General features: G+C 41.4%; 1 protein-coding gene across 5 annotated transcripts in view; it reads left to right on the forward strand.

Moving 5' to 3' along the window:
• XPO1 (exportin 1) overlaps positions 1-14,589 on the forward strand; it is a 34,710-nt gene extending 20,121 nt beyond the window's left edge. For all 5 annotated transcript variants that reach the window (XM_071442974.1, XM_071442922.1, XM_071442827.1 and 2 more), the window contains 18 exons: positions 201-249; positions 343-462; positions 566-694; positions 1,243-1,401; positions 3,711-3,908; positions 4,503-4,641; positions 5,901-6,082; positions 6,875-7,031; positions 7,143-7,306; positions 7,872-8,006; positions 8,885-9,068; positions 10,199-10,305; positions 10,659-10,853; positions 11,307-11,475; positions 12,218-12,352; positions 12,472-12,631; positions 12,710-12,806; positions 13,541-14,589. In XM_071442974.1, coding sequence (XP_071299075.1) covers positions 201-249; positions 343-462; positions 566-694; positions 1,243-1,401; positions 3,711-3,908; positions 4,503-4,641; positions 5,901-6,082; positions 6,875-7,031; positions 7,143-7,306; positions 7,872-8,006; positions 8,885-9,068; positions 10,199-10,305; positions 10,659-10,853; positions 11,307-11,475; positions 12,218-12,352; positions 12,472-12,631; positions 12,710-12,806; positions 13,541-13,687 — 2,626 coding nt within the window. In that variant the 3' untranslated portion in view covers positions 13,688-14,589. The remainder of the gene's footprint in view (positions 1-200; positions 250-342; positions 463-565; positions 695-1,242; positions 1,402-3,710; positions 3,909-4,502; positions 4,642-5,900; positions 6,083-6,874; positions 7,032-7,142; positions 7,307-7,871; positions 8,007-8,884; positions 9,069-10,198; positions 10,306-10,658; positions 10,854-11,306; positions 11,476-12,217; positions 12,353-12,471; positions 12,632-12,709; positions 12,807-13,540) is intronic.
• Positions 14,590-15,947: the final 1,358 nt, after the last annotated feature.

A 15,947-nucleotide genomic window follows, 5' to 3' on the forward strand; every position in this document is an offset into this window, starting at 1 on the left:
TTCCTTCTTTTCTTAGAATTGAGCTGCAGGCTTCAAGCTACCTCAAACATGGATTATTACCATGAAAATGGGGATAAACCAGGTGGCTGTAGAATGCCTCTATGGCATCTAAGGTCCTCTTAAGGACCTGTCCTGTGAGCATAGATATTTTGATTTATGAAGTATGGAAATGCTTAGTTTTCAATTATTTTTTTTTACAGCATGTGCAATGAATTCTCTCAGATATTTCAGCTGTGTCAGTTTGTGATGGTAAGTCACATTTCTTTAATGATGTTTTCAAACTTCCCCCGCTTTGTGCCTAACAGTGTCACAATGCCATAAACTCCAAAATTTCATTTACAGGAAAACTCCCAAAACGCTCCCTTAGTCCATGCAACCTTGGAAACTTTACTACGATTTCTGAACTGGATTCCTCTGGGATATATATTTGAGACCAAGTTAATCAGCACACTAATATACAAGGTATTCTTGCAAAGAAATGATAGCTCTTAAATCTAAATACAAGTTGCAGAAAAGCTGTACAACACTTCTATAATGCTCTTTTATTTTTTTCTTCCCTCAACAGTTCTTAAATGTCCCCATGTTTCGAAATGTCTCTTTGAAGTGCCTCACAGAGATTGCAGGTGTCAGTGTAAGCCAGTATGAAGAACAGTTTGTAACACTTTTTACACTGACCATGATGCAGTTAAAACAGGTAAATGTTTATCAGAAATCTCCCTTTGAATTTCATATCACAAAATCCATTTCTGTAGAAAGTTGACAGGTTTATATTCATTATAGAGCTCTTGATAGGAAAAGTATTGTTCTTTGGTGGTGTTTGTGGCTTGATCAGAAGATGCCAAGTGGTTTTTTCTGAACTTGATCCAGCTGCATTTCTGCTCTATTGATTTGATTAATTTGAGAAATATTTTGAACCCTTGGGCTGTCTCATGGGGAAATGTGAACTGTGTGTCTCAAGATCTAAACTGACCTAACTTCTGCAAGTTTCTTTTTAATTTTTGGAAGAGATAAAACCATACATCAAATTTGTATAATCTGATCATTCCCTTCTGAGCAGTTCAGATTCAGGTCCTCAGTGTATTTATATCATAAGTGGATGGGTGAAGGGTTTTTTTGTAACAATCTTTTCCTCTCTTGACAATGTTGGCCCATCTTGAAGGTTCTTTATAAAAAAACAAAAAGCAGCATACTTGTTAATACAAAGTATAAAAAGGGAAATTCTTGATGATTTCTTTTTGTCAGATGCTTCCTTTAAATACCAATATCCGACTTGCATACTCCAATGGAAAAGATGATGAACAGAACTTCATTCAGAATCTCAGTTTGTTCCTCTGCACGTTCCTCAAGGAGCACGGTCTACTTATAGAGAAAAGGTTAAATCTGAGGGAAACACTAATGGAGGTAAGCAGCTTGGCTTATCTGCTTCAGAAATGTAGCAGGTGTGTTCTCATGCTCAAAGGACGTGATATTAATGCAATTTCTAGATCATTGTAATTAAAGTTGGGAAGAGAAAAACCAATCAGAAATACAAAACCCCCTCAAAAGTTTGGTTTCCTAGTATGCTTCAATGGCCTTCTCTTTCCAATGATCCTTTACCAGTGCAATGTCTGAAAACTTAACTCTGTCTCACCCTCTTCTTTCTTGGCCCTGCATGGAAGTGTCAAATAGTGCTTCAAAGTCAATTAATATATTGTTTTTCCATGGGTTTACATGTCCTGTGTACCTCTCCCATGAAGGTGTGTTGCAATGACTTCATCAGTCTCTGTTGTCACTGAGCACCCAGAGCTGCTCTCCAGGGTCCAGCTCATGCTCCAGGCCAGTTCCTCCATCCTGGTGTAGTTCCCTGCCTAGTTTGCCATTTCCCAGCTGAAAGGCTTTAAATAGTCTTCAAGAATGAGATTTTCTGTGCAGTAAAGACTCTGTGTGCCAGTGGCAGAGCCCTACCAAGTGACTGTGACAGTAAAGCCGCTGGGATTGTGGCAAATATTGGAGATTCAGATAAGAAGGAAGGGCTGGAAAGGCTGAAGCACTGAGGGTACTGCTTCATGCTGTGGTAGGGGTAGATCCCAAGGTTAGGGTTTTCAGTTGTGGTGTTTCAGTTGTGAATAGCATTTTAGCTGGGATGGAACTGTTCTGTGGTGACTTTTTTGCTACTGCTCCACTCCAAGGGAATGGAAGCTGCTCCGTATCCCTTGAAGCAGCATTTTCTGTGTGCAGAATCAAGCCCTGTGCAGGCTTGGAGGTTCTAGGCTGAGGAACTGCCCTGAGACGGGGGAGAAAATCACCACCCCAATTTTTAAACCTGGAGACCAGGTATATTGGGAGGGGGAAGTGCATTTTGCAGGTTGATTAGCTGTAATCCAGTGTGCCCATCTGAATTCCAGTCTGTTCTCAATATCTTCTGGAGGTAGCCCTCTACAAAAAACAAACAAACAAAAAAAAGTATTATTAAAATTGGCTGCAAATATCAAATTATTGTAGCTCATTTAGAAGATGGACTCAGAGCAGCTGGTAACAGTTCCAGATAATTCCTGAATTTGCAAGTAGTAAGCTTTTAAAATAACTGGGAATCAGGGGCACACAGCTCAAAGCTCAAGTTTCTACTTACACTGTACTAGGAAGACCTGTGTAAAAAGGCATTTACAAAACTGGATTCTGAAGACTTTCAGGCTTGAAATGTTTAACAAAGTTCTTATGCCTGCCTAAAATGGTTGCAAATTAAGCTTCTGTAAGCTCTGGTGTAATAGAACCTAAGTACAGGTTTACTTTAAAAGCTGTATCATTCTAACCTGTTAATTCCTGCACTTAGGATGTAGCAGCTGAAATCATTCCATGGATTCACTGGATCTCTGCAAACTAGCAGAGGAATCTACATCAGTTATTTGAAGTGAAATTACCTAGAGAAATTGATGTATAAAGAGCAATGTACAGGTGTCCTGAGTCCCTCTTTTGACACTGTAGGTGGAGATGCTGTATCAGGTCTTTACCTTTCAAAGTGCTTAATGTTGGCGTGTTTAATCTATGAAAATATCTTCAGATTTTATCATTTCATTCTGTTTGTTCACTAATGGGCAATTGCTTTGATATCTTTCACCAGGGACTGCATAATAAGCTTAGGCAAAAGAGGTTTGTCTGTGTAGTTTTAATTTCTCAGGTTGGTATCTGAGCTTGTCAGAATTGCATCAGTGGCTTTCCCTGCTCAGCCTGCTCTGGCTGTTCTGTCAGGAAAGAAGTTGGAAATGTTCTAGTAGGTGACTTCTCTGAAGGCAAAGGAGCAGTATGCCAGGGTCAAAGGATCCAGAACAAAGTAGCAGCAATGGTCTTGAGAATAGCAGTCACTGACAGCAGCTGGTGAGGCTTTTTTGAGGTTCTGAAAATGCCTTGCAGAAGCTCCAGAGGCTGTGGGTTTGATAATTTCCAACCAGGCTGGTTTGGTGATGGCATTTCTAAGATGTCTTTAGGCTATTTCAGATTAAAGAATACAAACACACTTTGAAAATAACAATAAGTGAGGGAGTCCTTGGTTAGGAGTTGTTCTGCCAGTCCCAACTCTGACCTGTAAGTAATGGCATTGCAGTGCCAATGCCTCTTGTTCCAAACTCTCAGATTCATTTGGCATTTGGTCAGGATTTGGCTAACTGAACTCGAATCCATGTGGTTTGATCTGCAGATACACTCACTAACTGGGTGTTCAAACCACTCTTTTCCAGGCTCTTCATTACATGTTGTTGGTATCAGAAGTTGAAGAAACTGAAATTTTCAAGATTTGCCTGGAATATTGGAACCATTTAGCTGCTGAGCTCTACAGGGAGAGCCCGTTCTCCACGTCGGCGTCGCCGCTGCTCTCAGGGAGCCAGCACTTCGATGTCCCTCCAAGGAGACAGCTTTATTTGCCTGTTCTGTCCAAGGTAACCCATGCTCAAGGAAGGGCACTCTGGAGATTCAGCTCCTCTTTCTGAATTAGAGAGTTCACTTCGTGGAAGGAGAGATATAAGAAAATTTACCTTAGAGTAATCGATAGTTGATTCAACTCTAGTTATAGAATCAATGTGGAAATACTTTAAGATGACACCAGTATATAAAAAGATAATGAATGTGATATTTCAGCTTTTTTAAGATGCTTAATTTTAACATAAATCTGTACTAAGCAGTTTCTTTAACAGAAAGGCTTGAGGTGTTAAGAGTTGGAGGAAAACCCGTGTGTTTGGGAGAAGTGGTCTTTAAAAGACCCCTAATATGACATAAGCATTTTGAACCTCTGGAAAGTGTAAATGTTACATAGGTTGGGGTTTCTTTAAGTACTCTGCTTGTTCATTGGAGGGAGAGAAGTCAGCAGGCTCTGTCCTCACTGGAAGAAGCTGGCATTTGTTAGCTGCCATTTCTGTACAGCTGGATGTACCCTGTGTGTGGCTGAGGCTGCCTGGGCAGAGGGCTCTGGAGCCACTTGTGCAGCTGGGAGAGAGGTGGTGGTTGCAGTTTGATGGAGTTTGAGCTTCCCCCAGGTTCGATTGCTCATGGTGAGCCGCATGGCCAAGCCTGAAGAAGTCCTGGTGGTGGAGAATGACCAAGGGGAGGTGGTTCGGGAGTTCATGAAGGACACGGATTCCATCAACTTGTACAAGAACATGAGAGAAACCTTGGGTAAGTGAGCTGGCTGCAGATGGCGTGCCCTGGCTTTGTGCAGCTGCATCACAGTGCTGCAGTGTGTAATCTTAGCATCTCAGCTATTGTGTGGGTGAATGGTTATCAGCAAGGAGTACTACACAGGCTGCAAGGGGAGGAGGCAGTGCCTGCGCTGAAGTTTCCTGTGTGAGGCATGCAGTGGTTTATAACCTGATGGAGTAGTAATTCACTCTTCATTTTTGTCCTTAGTTATTGCAGTGATAATGAGTATAGTTGTCAGATATCCAGGACATTAGACATTCAGTATTAAATTCATTTTCTCAAATGCAGATGGGAACACTGAGTGTTGAGCATCAGGTTGATGCTCTAGGAATGTGTGTGTTGGAAAGCTTGTGAGATGCAGAGTATATGTGGGTGTAGTGGGTGTTTTTATTCTCACCTGTCTGCTGGGTATGTAGGTATAGCCGGTGTTAAATTAACTGTTTTAATACATTTGCATGTGGAATGTGAAAACCATTTTTGTTTTGTGAAACAATTACTGTATATCCTGAGCATAAGTTGTTTTGCCAGATACAAGATTATTTCTATGAAAATGCAGGTCAGGTTTGTTATTGCTTATATTGTGTTACCTATAAGATTCACTTGGAGAAGAAAAGAAAAAAAAAAGGGGGAGAATGTGGTGGAAGCTGTATTTTGTGGTACAGTAAAAATCTATTTCTGAACCTGGCCATAAATTGCTCTTGACTTGCTGGGATTTAGAGTTTTATATTGGAGACACTAATCCTATTAGGGGCTGATGCAAGTGACTGAGTTGTGATACCTGAATCTTCCACCTAGACCTGTTCAGGAGCACCAGCTCCATTTTAATTGTGGCTTATTGCAACCACCAATAAAATACAGAGCTGGAGAAAATGTGTGGGATTACACACTGTATAATGTCCCCCATAGGCAGCCAGTCCCATATTCCTACAGGCCATCAGTACAGATGCCTTTTGATTAAAATTTGCCTTGGTGTCACGTGGGACATGCATTGATTTAGACTTTTCACATTACCTGCATGTGAAGTTTTGCTGAAGTTCCTTAGAACTTCAATTCTCTATGAAATTTATTGTCCATCTTTAAAATAATTTGAACAAATTTCTGCCTCGTGCTGTCATGACTTCAGGAAGGAACCAGGACACTTTTACCTGAGAGCTTCAGTGGGTTTTTATGGGACGTGCTTATGGAGTTGAGCTCCAGGCTGCTGCTTTCAAAGGTTCCACATTGATCTCTTCCAGTTTATCTCACACATCTGGACTATGCAGACACAGAAAGAATTATGACTGAGAAGCTCCACAATCAGGTGAATGGGACGGAGTGGTCCTGGAAGAACCTGAACACGCTGTGCTGGGCCATCGGCTCCATCAGCGGCGCCATGCACGAGGAGGATGAGAAGAGGTTCCTGGTCACAGTGATCAAGGTATGCTGGGCACAGCCTGCTCACACTCCAGTTTGTGCTGCAGAAACCAAGCTTGCAGAAATCCTGCTCTGTCAGCTTAGAGAAGCTGCCCTGGTGGAGAAGAATAAATTAATGGGAAATCTTCCATCCTGAATTTAGGGGCGATGAATAAGTTAGCGATGAACAATGCATTGATCCAAGGAGCCTTTGCATCAGATAAAAATTAATTTATGGTCAAATGTGTTCTTTGGGGATGCAGAAGAGATGGAAAGGGATTGCTTTGGCAAAGTGGCAAAGTACCCCATGGCTGTAGCTATCCTGACACCTTACACTTTTGCTATATCTGTATATTCATTGATCAAACCCAAAGTTTGGTTAATATGTGGATAATATTTTTACAAGAGTAACAGAATTTATAAAGTCATACAAAGATGCTTACAGAATATTTAGTTTTTAATCATACAGAAGATGTAGTTTAACTTTGTCTATTTGATGTGGAGCCTGTATTTTTATCTATCAGCTACTCAGCCAGTATTGAGTAGTGTAAGGCTTGTTGAACTCCCCCTGCAGGAATCCTTAGTTATAGTTTAAAATGGAGATTGCTTAGTTTAAACACAGTGATCAGGGTTTGGATTAAACTTGAATGATTGCATCGTTCTAATCTTAACAGACTTGTTTGGGTTTTTATTTCTTCATTTGGATTTTGAGCTTGACTGTGGGCAACCACCTTTAATATAGCTGCTTATAGGAGGTTATGCTTGTAATGAAACAAGACAAACTTGAAGAGGAACCTAAGAATCTGTTGTGTTGTAGGATCTCCTGGGACTCTGCGAACAAAAGCGAGGGAAGGACAATAAAGCCATTATTGCATCAAATATAATGTATATAGTAGGTCAATACCCACGGTTTTTGAGAGCTCACTGGAAATTTTTGAAGACAGTAGTCAACAAGCTGTTTGAATTTATGCATGGTAATTATCTGCTTTTTTTAATTTGCTGTTTTAATAATTAAAAAAAAAAAAAAAAAGCCTATACGTGAAGGGGAAAAAATACAAAGGAGTAACTGCCTGAATTTCATTTAGAAACCCACGATGGTGTCCAGGACATGGCTTGTGATACCTTCATAAAAATAGCACAAAAATGCCGCCGACACTTTGTCCAGGTTCAGGTGGGAGAGGTCATGCCATTTATTGATGAAATCCTGAACAATATTAACACAATCATCTGTGACCTTCAGCCACAGCAGGTAGGTTCTGTTTGGGGCTGGGGATAATTGCTAAAGATTAATGCACAGTTCCTTCCTTTTAAATTGTGGGGTGTTTTGCACACCCATTGAATTATATTCTTCAGTTTTCCTTAGGGACAGTGTTAGAGTATGAATGCCATGATCAAGATGCATTGCTGAGATGTCAGTTGGAAGGTTTGGAAGGAGAATTCAAGTGCATTTTGTTGGAATTTTGATTTCTGGAGTGTCTTCAAGAAGATACTGTGTGTAACTTGGTGATTCTGCTTTGGGAAAGAGCAATATCCTACTCTTAACAGTTTATACCTACAGCTCTTGTATTTGGGGAAGGAGGGAGTGAGGAACAATCCAGAAAGGGAAAATGCAAAACTCAGTACTTTCCAAAAAAGGAGCAGTGCGCACCTGCACACTGAATGCACAGAAAGTTCAGGCAGAGTGGATCTGGCACCTGGAAGAAGATCCTTCAGGGTTGATGGGAGCCAGTGCACAGTTCAAACATGTCTGGTAGAACTGAGTTTTTCCTTAGTCCCTTTTAACCTTGGGGTTTGTGGTGTTGCTGTTCCCTCAGGTGCACACATTTTACGAAGCAGTTGGATACATGATTGGGGCACAGACAGACCAGACTGTGCAGGAGCATCTGATAGAAAAGTACATGTTGCTGCCCAACCAGGTGTGGGACAGCATCATTCAGCAGGCAACAAAGGTGAGCTCCTCCATTTTAATGTGTTCTGGGTCCAGGTCCAAAACCCTGCTAAATGTTTGCCCTGCCCTGGTTGTGTTTTTCACACTGAGTGCACAGAGTTGGGCTGCACTTCATTACATGATGGCTGAGACAGAGATTGACATGACAATGGAGGTGTTGTTTTGAGAGAGGAGACTTAAATGACAAAACAAATACCTGTTTAAATTTGATTTAAAGTACAATCTCTTACTGTACAGAATTCATTTCAGTGGTTTTTTCCTAATGCTTCCCTTTCACTTGGCTTTTGGGTAACAGAAAAGTTAAAATGCTAAAAATACTGCTCCCTGTTCTTCCTTTCTGCTCCCACCAATCTCTTAATAAAGAGAATCTTTTCTTACTTTGTCTTCTATTTCTTTCAGTCTTCTGAAAATACTTTTATCTCTACACATTAAAGAACAACAGTCTTGCACTTCACAAGAGACAATCCATTTGCAGTTAATCTAATTAAGGGCCTGAACCTTAAGCAAGCTTGAGTTACTTTTCCTACCCTGACTTCTCCCAAGAACATACTGCATTTCCATTGGACCCCTTCTGTCTGTTTTCAACTTCTTCATCTCCTTGGTTTTTCTTTTTTCTCTAACTAGAGTAATGCTTGTAGCACTGCAGCAAAATAATTCTGCAGAAAAGCAGAATGAAATGAAGTTTTATCCTGACTCTGTTGGAGGTAGTGGCAAATGCCATGAAATAAACTGTGGGATCTCTGTAAAAAGTCCATAAATTTGAGGGATCTGTTCTTTAAGGCAGTATATAAAATAAATTGTTTAAACTTAGGCTTTTATATTAAAAGCCAAAGGGTGGTTGTGTTCACTAATGAAGATGAACTCTGTTTTTTTTCACAGAATGTTGATATTCTAAAGGATCCTGAAACAGTTAAGCAGCTTGGTAGCATTCTGAAAACCAATGTACGAGCATGTAAAGCAGTTGGCCACCCCTTTGTGATTCAGCTTGGAAGAATTTATTTAGATATGCTGAATGTGTACAAGTGCCTAAGTGAAAATATTTCTGCAGCTATTCAGGCTAATGGTAAGAAATGCCATGTTCTCCCTGGCAATGGGGTTTAGCAGTGCCTGCCATTGGGTTCCAGAGTACATCCCAGTTAGGTTAATTTTACTGTTTGGGACAGTGGGGAAGGACTGAAAGTGCTCACATCTTTGCTTGTTAACAGATGTTGTGTTCAAATAAAGAACTCCCAGCTTCAGAGGGAGGAAGAAACCTCTATAAATGATCAAGTTTAGGAGAATGCAGAATACCAGGGCTGCTCACTTAGAGTTGATAAGCATCTTGCTGAGATGCAGTGTAGGTAGCCTGTGTTCTTTTAGCTTGCTCTGGTTTTGAGTATTAAAGGACTGTCTGTAAACAGGATCTTGTTCATTGCTTCAGAAAATGTCAGCAGGCTTTGGGATGAGAGTGTGCTGCACCAAGGCTGTCTTGCAGAAATGTAATGAGTGAAGATGCCTGAATGTCCTGGTAAACCAGGCTGCAATCACAGGAGGAATTCTCAATTACCTCCCTTATTTTTACCAGCTAACTTGGGGCCTCTGGCATCTCAGCAGAATGTGCTTCTGTAGTAGTCCTTTACAGGATGAAATGAGTCAGTTGCTGAATTCTGTGCTGTGCCCAGTTTTCTGGCCAGTGCACAGGGTGTACCTGGAAACTGGAATGTTAAATGCAGCTTGGTAACTGCACAGCTGCTTTACCTTGAAGTGGCTTCTCGGAATTCAGGGTAGAACTGGCAGAGAAATCAATAACTTCTCATTCAGCTGATCTAATGGCCAGAATTCATCATTGCCAGACACAGTGAAGTTGAGGAAGCAGTTGGTGGGGCTGAGGGCCTGGTGAGCTCCTGGAGTAGCAACTGCTGTGATTGCAGTTGCCTCACAATGTTTTTACAACTGGCAAAGATTAAAGACAAAGGAAGTCTTTAATAGTCTTTGTCATTCAGATATAACAATCAAGTATTCTGTTTTGTTAATATCAAGTTAATTTGATGGTGGGGGGGTTTTTTGGTGCTTTTTTGTTGTGTTCTGTTTTTTTGGGATTTTTTTTTGGTTGGTTTGTTGGTTTGTTTGTTTTGGGATATACTTTTTTTGTTTGTTTGATTTGGGGTTTTTTTGGCACCTCACACAATTAACTGAAGCTTTAAAATTTTCCAGGTGAAATGGTAACAAAGCAGCCCTTGATTAGAAGTATGAGGACTGTAAAAAGGGAAACTTTAAAATTAATTTCTGGCTGGGTGAGCAGGTCCAATGATCCGCAGATGGTAAGTGGCTGCATTTTATACAAATAACCCCTAAGACAGAATTGGGAAGAATTCTGCTTTGTGTTCAGTTGTTGGTCAAAGGAACTTGCTTCAGGAGGTGTGTAAAATATAATGGAGGAAGTGAAATTAGAAGAGGTAAGCCTGAGCAGTGTTTGAGATACTTCAGTTAATTTTAGCTGAGAGTAATTATAAAGGGAGACAAGGAGATTTAAGATGGAGACAGAGGATGGGAACTTCAACTTGCTGAGGAAAAGTGTCACTGTAACTGAAGGAGGAACTAACTTGGCTGCTGACTGTGCCTGAGACTGTGCCCAGTAGCTGCTCTGCTATAACCTGGCTTACTCTTCACCCAGGTAGCTGAGAACTTTGTTCCTCCCTTGTTGGATGCCGTTCTCATCGACTACCAGCGGAACGTGCCGGCGGCGCGCGAGCCCGAGGTGCTCAGCACCATGGCCATCATCGTCAACAAGCTGGGGGGACACATCACTGCTGAAATACCTCAGATCTTCGATGCTGTCTTTGAGTGCACATTAAACATGATCAACAAGGTATCTCTGTTTGAAGCTGGGGATGAGGCATCTCCCTCTGAATGTCACTGTGGCGTGTGGGATCTTGGGATTTATTTATTTGGTGTTTTTCCCAGTCACAGAGCGCGTTTGTGGCACTTGACAAGATTTCTGCTCAGATGAATGTACTTGTTTTATAGCTGAGCTGCCTAGTTAGGTATCTTAAATTGCTTCAAATTTCTTTGGTTAGTTCTTGATTTAAGCCATTAGCCATTTTTCTGGGGCCTTGGAGTGCTGCACTTCTGCAGGCAGAAGTCAAATGTCAGTGTAGGACAAAGTGCTAAAATTGATAAATATTTCAAGTGTAAGAACACCACTGCTGCTCAGTCCATTATTTCCTCACTAAGTGTGCAGTATGTACTGCCTTGCTCTGTTTAATGGAAGATGCTGTGATGGAACTTAAGGAAACTTGGCTTTTTCCCCTTTCCCTTCTAGGACTTTGAAGAATATCCTGAACATAGAACAAACTTCTTCTTGCTACTTCAAGCTGTAAATTCTCACTGCTTCCCAGCCTTCCTGGCCATTCCACCTGCACAGTTCAAACTTGTCCTGGATTCTATTATTTGGGCTTTCAAACACACAATGAGAAACGTTGCAGATACAGGTAAATGGAAGTGTTTAATACAGATCAGAGATTTTCTGGTAGAACGCTGTTCTTTTTCTTCATTTTCTTTAATCAAACATAGCATATTGTTCACATGATTCTGCATTTGCACAAGGATAGAATTCCTCTGTCTCAGCTCCAAGGTGTCAGCCAAGAATCCATGGATGGGCTGAGATGTTTGGTTGTTGATTCATTCCTGTAGCTGGAAGACAGCACTGTTACAGTTTCTTCTTGCTTTCTTTGCCACCTGAGCATTGGCAGTCTTCTGAAATGGCTGAACGTTTTAAGCAGGAGCTTAAAATTATGCCACAAAAAATTGTGGAACCAGTGATTCTTTTAGGCATTTGGGGATGGGGAGAAAGGATGTTTTTCAGTTGCATTTCACCAAGTAAAGTAATTGAAGTTTCCATTTAAATCTCAACATTCAAATATCTTTCTCTGTTTAAATAGCCAACATTTGTCTGGGTAGAGGGTTTTTGCTCATCAAGAAGTGTGATTGGCTCTTTATGCTAATGATATGCTAATGATAGTATAATGAAGCTGAAGGGGCGTGCCATGTCTGAGAGGCAGTGCCCTCTAGTGCCAGCCTGGGTAGTGCCTCACAAGCCCATCACGTGTGCCATGCTGGGCATCCTGCTGCCCATCAGGATCTCTTGGGCTATTCCTGTTATTGGGAAAGGCCAGAATCTCCCAGCTGTTGGAATATTGTTCTCCTGGTCACTTTTCTATGCCTGTTGTGCAGGACTGCAGATCCTTTACACCCTGCTGCAGAACGTGGCGCAGGAGGAGACGGCTGCCCAGAGCTTCTATCAGACCTATTTCTGTGACATCCTCCAGCACATCTTCTCCGTGGTCACAGACACCTCCCACACTGCAGGTGAGCAGGGCCTCTGCTTGAAAGCACCCCTGAGCATCACAGGAATGGCTCACATCCTGTTCTGAATATCAACAACTGCTTCTGAATACCGGCTGCCTGTGTGTGCCTTTGATCTGCAGGTTTGACAATGCATGCGTCAATCCTTGCCTACATGTTCAACTTGGTAGAAGAGGGAAAGATAAGTACTCCTTTAAACCCTGGCAACCCGGTGAACAACCAAATGTTTATTCAGGAGTATGTGGCTAATCTCCTCAAATCTGCATTTCCTCACCTGCAAGAGTAAGTCTGCCTTGATTCATTCATGCTCCTCGGTGGGTTTTTATTTCTTGGGATTCTAACTGATGTGTTTGCTGTTAGTGCCCAGGTTAAGCTGTTCGTAACAGGACTCTTCAGTTTAAACCAGGATATTCCTGCCTTCAAGGAACACCTAAGGGATTTCCTGGTCCAAATCAAGGTGTGTTGGGCATGCTTTCTCAAAAAATTAAAAATAATTTTCAGCAGGATATTGTTGGAAAGCTTTTGGGCAGTGTGGAGTCAGTGCTTGTTTGAGAATTAGAAGTTATTTTGCATCTTTTTAAAATGCAGTGAGAACTCTGTTCAATGGCTTGTGTGACTGAGTAGTGTTCATGGAACCTGTTTCACTGGGATTTCACTTCACAAATGGGGTTTGAACATCATTGCTCGTGTTAGGCATTGTGCACACAATCCTCATGTCTTAGGACAACTGCAAAACTAAATCTAATGGGAAATTAGTTTTTAGTTTTAATCTAATGGGAAATCTGTTTTTAAACCAGATTTTTTTCATTCTGCTTGGAATTGGGACCAGTTTTGAAATTCACTACACTAACGCTATGCCTTTATTTTTTCTAAGGATGCTGGAATGATAAGATTGCAGGAAATAATTTGCTAATTAGTTTTGAGATTGCAATTGTCAGGTATTTCAGAACTGTAATGATTCTGCTTTAGTGAGGATAGACTCCAGCTGCTGGGTTTGGCATCCCATTCTGTAACACACGGTGAACATCTTTAAATATTGCTTTATATTGGTTGTGACCTTAGGAACAGAAAACCATGCAAGTAGCCTGTCAGGGAACAGGAAGGGAAAATGTTTCCTGTATAATTTTGGAAGCTATTACTCTGCCTTAAGCACTTGACAATAAAGTGATGTTTTTGTGTGAATTACCCCAGGAATTTGCAGGTGAAGACACATCAGACTTGTTCTTGGAGGAGAGAGAAACAGCCCTTCGGCAGGCTCAAGAGGAGAAGCATAAACTTCAGATGTCTGTACCTGGCATCCTTAATCCACATGAAATTCCCGAGGAGATGTGCGATTAAAACAAAAATAAAACAAGTTTTGCAGTTTTCTTTCTGTACAGCTACTTTGTTGTGATAGAAGAAAACAGCACTTGGATATTTGTTGACCAAAATGATGCCAATTTGTAAATTAAAATGTCACCTAGTGGCCCTTTTTCTTATGTGTTTTTTGTATAAGAAATTTTCTGTGAAATATCCTTCCATTGTTTAAGCTTTTGTTTGGTCATCTTTATTTAGATTTGCATGAAGTTGAAAATTAAGGCATTTTCAAAGTAATTACTTCATGCCCATTTTGTGGCTAAGGGGAAAATAGGCAAAGCGTAACTTGTAAAAGACTATATTGCAAAACAATACAATTTCCTGTCAGAGTATCGATTTTTAATTCGGAGTCATTTTCTTTCTGGTCTGTCCTGCAGTCTAGGAGAAAAGGTAAAGAGTAAAGCAGACAGAATTAATTGTTAAGCAGAGGATTCTAGTGCTGCGTTTGTTCTGATCAGTTAGCAGCTTTCTGGACTGAGTGGTAAGGCTATAGGCTACGTGTATTTGCAAGTTGTATGGCAAGTTTGCAGCAAGATCATGTGCATATCATCCCATTGTAAAGCAACTTCTAAAGAGTATGGGAACACAGTACAGTTAGTTATTTTTACACAGTTCTTTTGTTTTTGTGTGTGTGCTGTCGCTTTGTCGACAACAGCTTTTTGTTTTCCTCAATGAGGAGTGTTGCTCATTTGTGAGCCTTCATTAACTCGAAGTGAAATGGTTAAAATATTTATCCTGTTAGAATAGGCTGCATCTTTTTAACAACTCATAAAATAAAAAAAAAAACTGGCTTTTGAGATGACTTATACTAATTTACATTGTTTACCATGCTGTAGTGCTTAAAGAACACTACTTAAGAGCAAAATAAACTTGGTTTACATTTATTTTTCTTTCTTTGGCTTATTCTTTTATTGGATGAAAATGCTGTGATCATATTTAAGATTTGTATTTGAAGGCGTAGGAAAAGCTCCTTGAGGTCTAGATAACTGTTGCTTCTGGCTTGCCTCATCTCAAGGACTTTGGTTGTGCTTGAAGTTACCACGAACTAAGTTGGGTTCCATTTGGAAGTACAGTAGCTGTTCTGACTTACCTCCGTGGATAACTATTCCATACCACGTTACTATAAAATGCCAGGAATGAGGTACTCTTGCTCTTTCTCTCTCTGGACTCTTTGCAATTTATTTCAAAGAGGTATTGCACTGTATCTTGACTAAACAGTTAATAATAGTCCATGTTAATAACATGTGTAGACAAGATCTACGGTTATTTTTCTACCTAAAGTTTTGTAGTTAAATGATTTTCACAGATATGAAGCAGTATGAACACTAAGGTTGTGTACAGTCTTGGCTTCCCCCCCTCTGTCGTGTCTCGTCTCTGTTCTCTAGCAGTCTGTGTCAAGCTCTCCCCAGGTTTCTCCATGGATTTGGTCTCCAGGCTGTTGTGGGATGAGGTGTAGCCATTGTCAGAGCTGTGCCAGGGGCCAGGCAGGCTGGGGCTGTTGTGTGCCCCTCGGGGGGCTGTAGTTGTTAGCTTTGTGCTGTGTGTTCCTTTGGAGTAGAAGTGCATGAGTTAGTGGTGTTCCTGTAGGATGTAGCTGTGCCCAGGATGTTTCCAGGCCGGGCTCTGGCCCCTCTGTGGCTGGGAGCATCTCCTGTTCCTTCCTGTGCTCGGCCCTGGCAAAGCTCAGCGGCTCCCACGGGCAGGGCCTTGGGCAGTGGCACTGAGCTGGCACTGCCTGGAGACCCCCCGAGACCCCCATGGCTGGGACTGCCTACAGCCTCCCAAAATACTGCCACAGTTCCAGAACCCATTTCTTACTCTCCTTAGAGCAGCTCCCAGTTCCAGCTTTTTCATGTCTTCCCATCAGCCTGGAGCCTCCTGCTCCACCCTCAAGGCGATATTGCCTTTATTGGGCAGGTTAAAGTGCAGCAGTTGAGGTCCTGTTGAGGGACATGAAATGGCTTGTGAGCAGCAGCAGAGCTCCAGCTCAGCAGAAGCCATGTAGAGCAGTAAGAGAAGGTGATTAAAATGGAAATGAACCCCAGCAATGGCGTGATGGCAGATCACAGCCTGTGAGTCACAGAGCTGAAGGCTGAATTGGTTCTGACTGCACTCAGAACAGCTCTGAACAGAAATGCACACACGTGTGTGCTTGTGCTCTGAACAGAAATACACACACGTGTGTGCTTGTGCTCTGAACAGAAATACACACACGTGTGTGTGCTTGTGCTCTGAACAGAAA

Source organism: Agelaius tricolor, unplaced genomic scaffold (genome assembly GCF_023055355.1).
Source record: "Agelaius tricolor isolate 1412-34295 unplaced genomic scaffold, bAgeTri1.0.p SCAF_1, whole genome shotgun sequence".
NCBI classification, from domain to species: Eukaryota; Metazoa; Chordata; class Aves; order Passeriformes; family Icteridae; genus Agelaius; species Agelaius tricolor.